Source organism: Grampus griseus (genome assembly GCF_964374135.1).
Source record: "Grampus griseus genome assembly, chromosome: 2".
In the NCBI taxonomy this organism is placed as follows: domain Eukaryota; kingdom Metazoa; phylum Chordata; class Mammalia; order Artiodactyla; family Delphinidae; genus Grampus; species Grampus griseus.
Window position 1 is genome coordinate 125,457,892 of NC_139018.1, and position 10,842 is coordinate 125,468,733.

The 10,842-nt window shown below is 44.4% G+C and overlaps 1 protein-coding gene across 1 annotated transcript in view; it reads left to right on the top strand.

Moving 5' to 3' along the window:
- CHSY1 (chondroitin sulfate synthase 1) overlaps positions 1-4,809 on the top strand; it is a gene marked incomplete at its 5' end in the record, with an annotated part of 77,905 nt that extends 73,096 nt beyond the window's left edge. The window contains one exon of the mRNA XM_082649105.1: positions 1,908-4,809. Coding sequence (XP_082505231.1) covers positions 1,908-3,500 — 1,593 coding nt within the window. The 3' untranslated portion in view covers positions 3,501-4,809. The remainder of the gene's footprint in view (positions 1-1,907) is intronic.
- Positions 4,810-10,842: the final 6,033 nt, after the last annotated feature.

Consider the following 10,842-nt stretch of genomic DNA (forward strand, 5'->3'; position numbering starts at 1 on the left):
CAGTGAGTGGACACTTGCACGCTTGTGGGGTTGCCCGCTGCACACTTGAGAAAGGTGGTGCTCTCTCTCAGAGGTGAGAGACACTCTGCTTCCTTTCCTTTCCTTTTCTTTTTTTTCTTTCCTTTTTTTTTTACTTGACTGTCTTATCTAAGTAATATAACGTTTGGAAATCATTTCAGCGGGTAATTCCGTGTATGCACATACCTCGTTTGTTGATTGTAGATGATGTTGGAAAGCAAAGTCAGAAATGGTAAGGGCACTTGCGAGGAGGTGTTGCAGTTCCAGGCTAGTTGCTCCGCTGAGGACAAGACACAGGTGGTCAGCGTTCAGCAGACTCATGGCTCCAGGGAATTGAGTGAGTGAGTGGGTGCGTGTGCAGCCCCTGCTCAGCACCGGCAGCGTTACTTGTGTGCTCTTTTTTTTTCTTTTAAGCCATTCTTCAGAAGCCTTTCCCTTCTTTTTGCTCTTATTGGCTTCATTTATTGGTAGCTTGTAGTAATTGTATAGAAAAAGAAAAAGGGGTGTAAAAATGCTAATCTGTATTTTTCTATTATTATAACTTGAGTGGCTCAAGGAAAAAAAATCAAAAATACGACTGTCCAAAGGCCTACTTGATCCAAATCCATGCACCCTTATCAAGAGTTAGTATTTAATAATATGATCAAGAAAAACAAAGTTGAGCCACAAATAAAATAGGACTAGTTTATCAGATACCGACCACAAATGTTTTTGTTTTTTGAGATTTTTTTTGACATGGACCATTTTTAAAGTCTTTATTGAATTTGTTACAATATTGCTTCTGTTTTATGTTTTGGGTTTTTGGCAGCTAGGCATGTGGGATCCCAGCTCCCCTACCAGGGATCGAACCTGCACCCCCTGCATTGGAAGGCAAAGTCCCAACCACTGGACTGCCAGGGAAGTCCCACAAGTGTTATTTTTACTAAAATTTTTTGGAAATTTTTGTTCTTTACTCTAGAAGGCTTTGTAGAGCTCACCATCCTGTTGCTTGAATGTACTGGAGAATTAAGTATATTCCCTATCTAGCTTGAGGGAACAGACCCAGTTTTGGCTGATGGATCTCAAACTTTTGTTTCTCCCAGTCAATGTCCTAGAACAGAGGGAGAGTGGGGTGGGATAATGAGTCCCCTTGCCTTTCCTGTCCTTCAACTCCACACTCTGAGCCCCCATGTGCTGGCTCTGCTGGTGCTCGAGACGTGGCGCTTAGCAAGCAGGCCCTTTCCTGCCTGCACAGGAACACAGAGATGTTTAAAGGATTCTCCAAGTGTGCTCCCAGTAACCTCGCAGACCCTTGGTTTTACCTACAGCATGCCCTTCCCAGTTGCAGGCCTCTTCCTGCATGTGGCTGGATGGCTTTCCTTCTGCTCAGCTCCCTGGAAGCAGCATTAATCCTGCACTCGGGTCATCCTCCTGGAGTTCTCCTGGAGTAAACCGATGCAGTTTATTCCTGTTCAGATGGCAGCTCCTTTTGGGTGCCAGTCTTCAGGGAGGGGACGTTGGCTCCTAGGTCCCCTTCACGGGCTTGGTGGGGACCAGCAGTGGCATTCTCTTCCAGGTATGTTGAGTTGGTGTGCTGTGAGCTCAGGATTACACTTTTACTTCATGGGAAAACCTTTTCATAATTCTGTTTGCCTACAGAATTGTATTGGCTAACTCTGGTTATTGATGAAGTCTTGTTTCTTTAAGTGGTTTATAATTCTTCTGCTCTCATTGGACTGCTGTAGATCGGGCTTTACCTGGGATCTTAGATATGCTCTGACTCATTTAGAAAGATTTCTAATATTTAGATTTTTTTTTTTTAGAGTATGCAGGTCTATAAGGAAATATAAGAATAGAGGGACACTCAGTCATGTAATACTAATAGCAATCTTTTTTTTGTTTCTTAACAGATGCAGCAGCTTTTTTATGAGAATTATGAACAGAACAAGAAGGGGTACATTAGAGATCTCCATAACAGTAAAATTCACCGAGCCATCACACTGCACCCTAACAAAAACCCACCGTACCAGTACAGGCTCCACAGCTACATGCTCAGCCGCAAGATTGCTGAGCTTCGACACCGCACCATCCAGCTGCACCGAGAGATTGTCCTGATGAGCAAATATAGCAACACCGAGATTCATAAAGAAGACCTCCAGCTGGGAATTCCTCCTTCCTTCATGAGGTTTCAGCCCCGCCAGCGAGAGGAGATTCTGGAGTGGGAGTTTCTGACTGGGAAATATTTGTATTCGGCTGCTGACAGCCAACCCCCTCGAAGAGGGATGGACTCCGTGCAGAGGGAGGCCTTGGATGACATTGTCATGCAGGTCATGGAGATGATCAATGCCAACGCCAAGACCAGAGGGCGCGTTATTGATTTTAAGGAGATACAGTACGGCTATCGCCGAGTGAATCCCATGTACGGGGCCGAGTACATTCTGGACCTGCTGCTTCTGTACAAAAAACACAAAGGAAAGAAAATGACGGTGCCTGTGCGGAGGCATGCGTATTTACAGCAGACCTTCAGCAAGATCCAGTTTGTGGAACACGAGGAGCTGGATGCAAAGGAACTGGCCAACAAAATCAATCAAGAATCCGGATCCTTGTCCTTTCTCTCGAATTCCCTGAAGAAGCTTGTTCCCTTTCAGCTCCCTGGGTCCAAGGATGAGCACAAAGAACCCAAAGAGAAAAAGATCAATATATTGATTCCTTTGTCTGGACGTTTTGACATGTTTGTGAGATTCATGGGGAACTTTGAGAAGACATGTCTCATTCCGAATCAGAATGTCAGGCTCGTTGTTCTACTCTTTAATTCTGACTCCAACCCCGACAAGGCCAAGCAAGTTGAACTCATGAGAGATTACCGCATTAAGTACCCGAAAGCCGACATGCAGATTTTGCCTGTGTCTGGAGAATTTTCAAGAGCTCTGGCCCTAGAAGTGGGATCTTCCCAATTTAATAATGAATCTTTGCTCTTCTTCTGTGACGTTGACCTTGTATTTACTACAGAATTTCTTCAGCGATGTCGAGCAAATACAGTTCTGGGCCAACAAATATATTTTCCAATCATCTTTAGCCAGTACGATCCTAAGATTGTTTATAGTGGGAAGGTTCCCAGTGACAACCATTTTGCCTTTACTCAAAAAACTGGCTTCTGGAGAAACTATGGGTTTGGCATTACTTGTATTTATAAGGGAGATCTCGTCCAAGTAGGTGGCTTTGATGTTTCTATCCAAGGCTGGGGGCTCGAGGATGTCGACCTTTTCAACAAGGTTGTCCAGGCAGGTTTGAAGACATTTAGGAGCCAAGAAGTAGGAGTAGTCCACGTCCACCATCCTGTCTTTTGTGATCCCAACCTTGATCCCAAACAGTACAAAATGTGCTTGGGGTCCAAAGCATCAACATATGGGTCCACACAGCAGTTGGCTGAAATGTGGCTAGAAAAAAATGACCCAAATTACAGTAAAAGCAGCAATAATAATGGCTCAGTGAGGACAGCCTAATGTCCAGCTTTGCTGGAAAAGACATTTTTAATTACCTAATTTATTTTTCAAAATTTTTTTGTATGATCAGTTTTTGAAGTCCATACAAGGATATATTTTACACATGATTTTCTTACAGAGGACTCCTTGAAGATTGAGTTTTTTGAACAAAAATGTGATCATGTTTGCCTTTTGAACACATTTTCTTGCTGAACATTATGTAGCAGACCTGCTTAATTATGACTTGAAATGTACCTGATGAACAAAACTTTTTTTTTAATATTTCTTTTTCAGACCTCTTTGCTATAGTCCTATGGCAGAAAACATGAACGTTCCTGCAAAGTATTATTGTAACAAAACACTGTAACTCTGGTAAACGTTTTGTTGTAACTGTTAACTTTGCACAGATTCTACCTTTTGTCTTTTTTTACAGCAATTTTTTTAAGCCATTTTATGTTGCAGTTGTCAAATAAAGAAATGTGATAGTAGCTGTATCATCATCTTCAAGAAAGCTTTCCAAAGGTGATTGTTTCCCCCAATCTTGTCTCATTTTTGAAGGTTTTTCAAAGCAAAGGGAGAAGGGAAAGCACAGTAAAAGATAGATGGCTGTTCTTGTTGTAATTAGTGTGGCCTAATGGACCTGGCATTACATTTCAAGAAGGGTCTGGCATTTTCTCTTCTCCAGACCCTTCTTTTTAAAGGGTAAAATATTAATATTTAGAATGGCAAATAAGAATTATTGTCATAAATCTAATGTATGCAAGCTAAAACAAAGACAAAAAAAAAGACCCAACCCTAATGAAAGCATTGGGGGGAAATGTATCAGATTTTGATCACTTTATCCTGTCCGTGTTATGTTGATGGAGATGGGTGTCTCATTCTTTAATTACTGTTTTGTTTTATCCTTTATATCTGAAATACCTTTAATTTATTTAATATCCATCGTTTAGAACTCTGCCATTTCCCAAGTACCTGTTAGTTATTAGTATTTATGTGTATTAGGAATGTTTAGTATATTTTATTTGCAGTAAACTGATCTCCAAAGATTTCCTTTTGAAAACTCTTCTCCCCCTCCTTAATTTTTACATTCCTTACTGTTTTACTAAATATTAAGTGTTCTTTGATAATCTTGGTGCTCACGTGTTTTGGGGACAAAAGTGAAATGAATCTGTCATTAAACCAGAAAGTTTGTTTTAAATTCACAGAACAAATGTGCCTTAAATTTTTTTTTCATTTAGATTTCAAACAGTAATAGATTTGCCATTTTAATATACATCATTGGAGATCTGCTTATTTGTAAATAGCCTATTGCTCATTTGGAAAAATAAACCAGTGGACAATATTTTTCTATTGTACTTTTCAGAACCATTTTGTCTCATTACTCTTGTTTTAGCTGAAGAATTGTATTACATTTGGAGAGTAAAAAACTTAAACACTGATTCATAAGGTTTTTCAAGTTATTTGAGGGGAATATTTGTATGCACTGCAGTTCAGGAATGAAATGAAACTTTCAAGTGCCTCTTCCTTTATTTTTTCCTTAGAATGTACTTGTCACCTTTTGTTTGTTCCTCTTAAAGAACTTGCTGAATCTTGTGTTTTATAGAACAAAGTTCTTCAAACCAGGTCCAAGCCCCATCTGGCTTCTTGGTACAAATGTACCTTCCAGGCCTCCTTAGTGCACCTGCCAGGACAGTTAAAATCTGCATTTTAACAAGTGCCCACGTGATCCTGTGTGCACGAATGTGCTCAGGGTTTTAGGATGGATCTAGCTACAGGATAAATTACCTGCAGTTGGCATATAATCCAAGAATCAAAAAAGTAAGATCTTTGATGCCAAGGTAGCAAGCTTTGTGGATGCAAATTACACTCCCAGGACAGGTATTTACCATGTAATGACAGTGAAGATCCAGTATAATGACACTGTGCTCACAGTACGAATTGCTGTCATTCATCCTAATTGCCATTTGCTTTGTGGGAGTGTTTAGTTTTTCCTTGGAAAAAAGCAAAGACATATTTATTCCTCAGTAAGGAAGAACATAATATACATCTTGATGACAAAGTCACTTAAATTGTCTCTCTTTACCATAATAAGGAACTGTAGGACAGAGTGTGAGCAATTACTTTATTGAGCTTCAGTGTCCATCAGATGTCCTGGTGACACTTTGTTAACACTGGCTGTTTCCTTCCCTAATCCCACTCTTGCCCACGTCTGTTCCTTTTCCCTGACATCACCGTTAATGTCATGGAGGTGCTGACCTCCCTTCATCAAGACTCCATCTCCAGAAATGCCGTTGGACCCCTTCACTCTGATCCTCTTCCCTCGTAGTGCCGTGCCTGGATTCTGTGCCCACTGGCCTGTGGGCTCATTCTCCACCTGGCCACTCCCTCTTCCTAAAGCACCCCTCCAAATCAGCAGCTCTGGTGCCCTCCTCCACTGCCCAGAGAGTGGATTCTGTAGGACACCCTTCAGGGTACTGCTACCAGCCGAACTGGGCTCTTCGTTTGTGAGGACATCAGTCTCTCTCCTGCCTGTGCTTTCCCTCTGTCTGGAGCTCTCTCACCACCTTACTCCACTGGCCACCTGGACTCATCTTCCAGGAGCCCGTTGAAACTCCCCCATGGTCCACTCTGGTGTCATTTCAGACCCTTCCAGTGTGGATGTGACACAAGTGGACAGTCTCATTGGACTGCAGGCCTGAGTCTCTTTTCTAGGTGGTGATCCAGCATGCTGGGCCCTCGTGTCTGGAACGGCCAGCAGTGCCCCACGCTACCCCAGCCCCTCCATCAGTGCTCCATTCCCCGCCGTGCACTCCTCCCAGCAGAATGCCCTCCGTCCTGCCTGCCCACTGCTCCCACCTGGAACTGCATGGCCTGTGACCCTGTGGGCCCCACGCTCCTGACCTAAGATGATTCCTTCTTCCCTTAAACTTGGAACACTTTCTAGTTAGACCTCTTTGCTTCGTTTGTTACTTTAGACTTTCTCTTAGCTTTCATTACTTTACAGAAAAGTATTAAGAAAATGAAATGGCCCATAACCCCCAAGCCAGATAACTCCTGTTAATAATTAAAAATTAAGGATAATATGTGAAGGTGGTGAAGGGGGGTGGGAATCACAATGCACAAAGGTGTGAATGGCCTCTCCCTCCTCCAACCATCCAGCCCTCAGGCCCTTCCCGCAAAGAACCACCAGGTTTGTGGGGTTCTGGTGTGGAGGGTGGGATGAATTGTACATAGGCTAGCATCAGTAGCATTTTAAAAATTCATTTACACAGATGAGGGGGTACATGCTTGCTTGGGCACATGGATCTGTGCCAGCCTTTGTTGCCACAGGACGGACTTACGGACTTGGGTTCTGAGAGCAGGCTGGGTGGGCTTCCTAGGCATTGTGGTTGCATGTGTGGGAGCCCTGCCCAAGTGGAGGCTGGAGAGCCTTGTATCGCAGGGCAGACAGCGCAGGCACCTCACTTCTGGAAGGTGGCATCGCTTTCCCAACACTTACTCTGGGCCAGCATGAGAACACACACACAGACCCGAGCGTGTGGGACTTTGATGGTTGGAGACAGGCCACGTGTCACACAATGTAGGTCATGTGATGGTCCTCTTGGTGTGAGGGTGGTGCCATCCGTTTCAGAGTCTTGAGAGCAGAAGGGCTGGGTGGTGCTGGTGAACTCTCGGCGGGGCCCTTCCTGAGCCCAGACACAGAAGAAGCTCTGACCCTCCCAGCTGGTCTTTGTCCCACTGCCCCAAACACCATCAGTTCAGACAGTCAAATTCTTGATCTCCACAGGTGAGTCTGTCCTCGCCTCCTTGCTGCCCAGCTCTCTGACCACACCTATTTCACAAAGCCCAGCCTCAGCCTGATACAGCTGAAGCAAAGAGGAACTTGCTGTGCAGACAGCAGACTCAGGGGCATGGCTAACACACACCTTCACCCCCTAATGCTCACACCATTTATCATGATGTGTGACCAGGCTAAGTGACAGTCACGTTTTGCCTCAATTCTTGGGCTTTGAAGGGTCACCTGGAGGTTCAGGTGTTATCTGCAGTCATCTCCGTTCACTACTCAGTGTGTCCATGGGGTAGGATATGTGCCGTGGGGTGCCAGTTGAGCCACAGTCTCCACACTACCTCCCAAGGATAGTGGTCAGGTTAAGAGAACAGTGGATTTACAGAAGCTTTTCTTGCCTTATAGAAACTTCCTCTTCTTCAGGAAGATGACACACCTTTGGGGCTGCCTACCCACTGGACGGCTTGCCGGTGGCTGAGGGGCTACGCCCTGGCTCCAGACCTCCAAGGTCTCCCCTGGTGCTTCCTTGTCATGGAAGGAAGCAGGTGCCGGCCCTCCCTGAGGGGGTTAGGCTACATTACTGCATGTAATCTCAGCTGCAAAGGAGCTTCTTGCCACAGTGACTGGGGGCCAGCGAGGGATCTGTCTGTTGAAGTGGCTGTACGTGGCTGTACATGCCTCGATGGGTGCCACTGTGCTTTCCCAGCCCTCGAAGGATGTCCCTGTTCTGCTTGAAGGAAAAGGCAGCTCACACCAAATCTGCTTAGTCTTGTTATAAATACAATGAAGATGTAAATGTTACAACGCAATGGATCAAATAATAGCAACTCATTTTGTGTGACTTTCAGTAGGAAAAAAACAAAAACTTATGTTAGTGTTGCTATGCTTCAGGGTTTTGTTTGTTTTTTCTACAGGGATGTATGTGTGGAAGAGGGGATGGGTGTAAGATGTTCACAGGAAACCACAGGACCAACCAGATTTGGGGCTGGCTTGTCATCAGTGCAGTTAAACCACTTAAGGCCCTGTTGTCAGATATTTTTTTAATGCATTCCATTTACTATTCATTATATTCCAGTTATGAGGGTCTTCTTTTTTTATTATTGTAGACAAAAACAAATTTTTTTTCTTTATGAATATTCTAACTACATTTCCTTTAAAATGGTAAGAGTTATCCATTATACGTGCCTGATTTCTAATGAGAAAATATAATAAATTGATTAAATCTTTTAATAGTGCAAATTAGGCCATATCTGGAATCTGCCTAAAGCTGATGCATCTGTATTGAATTTCTCTCCATTAAGCAGTCTGCCACAGTTAATTAAGTCAGTGATGCCTCTGGGCTGCCACCTCCTCTTTCCTTTTACTCATTTGCCTCAACCCATTACCCCATGTCAGGCCCCAGCCCCCCGCATGCCTAGCTCAGTACACATTCCCACTGCAGAAAAGAAAACACTTCTAGTCAAACTCAGAATGACCTTCAAATTGATTAATTCTGAATTAAGTTTAGGTCTTTCTTTGGGCAAACACTTCTGTTACATAACTAAAGGAGAGATCTCATTCATGTGCTCAAAATGCCCTCTGCAAACTAGAAATGTACTGTTTCTAAAATTGCACATTCAAGTGATCACATTAGTGTTGTGAAGGAAACACTTCGGATTTTTAGATGAAGCCTGTCTCTTCCATTGTAAATAACATTGTCATCACAATGCAAACATAGATTTATTGGGAAGTAGAGAACGAAAAGGAATGACCTACAATACCTTCCTCTTGCACCACCCTGTTCCCACTTTGGTAACTTCCTCTGGGGTTTTTGTAACGTCTTTATAGTTTGATGTACGCGTACATACAATTTGGCATCTTGCTCCCCCTCCCCCACTTAAAATACATTAATTCTCTAAACTTATCTTTAAAGGCCCTCGTCTCTCTTAGAATTGAGAATTTCCCTGCTCTTGGTTGGCCACCTTGAGTGTCCTGTTCCATCTTGGATAACAGCACAGATGAATTCTTTTGTACAAAGCCCTCGTCATACTTTGGATCATTGGATAGATTTCCAGAAGTAGGTCATTCACTTCTAGGGACCTTAGTGTTTGGCCGTTTCTGACCTAACGTTAAGTCATTTGGTATTTTACTCGGTCAACGCTGGCATTTTGTACCTACTAGCCACTCTAATAAAACCTTTTAAAAATAAACCTGAACAACTAAATGACCTTCAAGAAATACTATGGGAATATTGCACCCAGTGTCTTGGTTACATCATCCTGTGGAAACGGAAACCACAGAGCCAACTCTGTTGCTGCAAAACTTGAGTCACTGCAAAGTGAGAAAAAAGGCAGAAAGATTTACTGATGACTCGAGGGTTGAGGAGAGGCAAGTTGCAGACAGATGGCCTGTTTGGGAACGAGGTACATTTCTCCACTCCCAGGTCACAGATATTTGTCCCAGGAGATCAAAGCACAGGGCGACGTACGGAAGTGGCAGCTCAAGATAAGAGGGGCGTTTCCAGACTTTGAGAGGCAGTGGATGTCTGGGAGGGTGTGGACATGCCCAGAGACACCAGGCTCCATGCAACCAGAAACGAGTGCATTTTCCAGAGAGAAAAGTGTACAATTGAACACAAATGGGAATTAGTTTCAGTCTTCAAAGATGAAACCACTGACCCCTTACCTATATTGTAGGCAGGTTTTGAGGTTTCATTCTATATCTTAGATAACATCATATAAAATATATATTAATAAACAATTTACTGTTACTTGGCTTCTGCGCTACCTGGGAGCTAAAGCCCATGACTAGATTTCAAGGCAGTATTTGGAGCCTGGGGCTTTGGGGCCTCTGGGAATGATCCTTTTTCAATAGGAGCAGCTGTGACAGGAAGCTACAGGGCGTCTTGTGCTAGAAAAGGGCGTCTAGAGACCCTTTTTGGGCCTTGATGAGCTGGAGGTCTCTCAGAGAGTCTTGGGATCAGGAGAACCATGGTTAACGTGTGCCTTCCCAACTTCTGTGCTGGAGCTGAAGGTCCAAGTCAGTCACCATGCAGTCCCTAGGTAATGAGCAGTTTGGGTTATGATTCACAGACCTTTAAAATTAGATTTGGGCAAGGGCCTTTCCTTCTTCTGAAAGGACGTGTCTTCCAGCAAAAGCTCACCAGGCCGTCTCTCTGAGGCGGACTGTCAGTGCAGTCCCCCATGAGCCGTGTACCCGGGAGGATGTGATGCTTGAGCTGGCCAGCTCAGAGGGATAGGAAGCCCTGTCCAGCCCCAGCCAGGGGCCCGCGGCTCTGCAGGGAGTCAGGGGGCAGCCTGGCCACTGTGCCTACCCAGGGCCTGGGGCTTGGCTGCCAGGTGTCCCCCAAGCTGGGAGGACACGTGACTCCACTTCATCCCCTGGGGACCTGCAGTTAGCTCAGGCCTTGCAGTGTCATTACCTTCGCCTCCCGGCTGAGGGCTTAACACTGCCCTTTCTCTCAGAGTGCTACTCCAACAGCCTGCTGCCCCCAAGTTGCTTTGGGAGATGAGTCCGTCACAGAATCACGTTGTTTCACCTAAATCCCCATGCCTTCTTCACCCACAGAGGTGCACA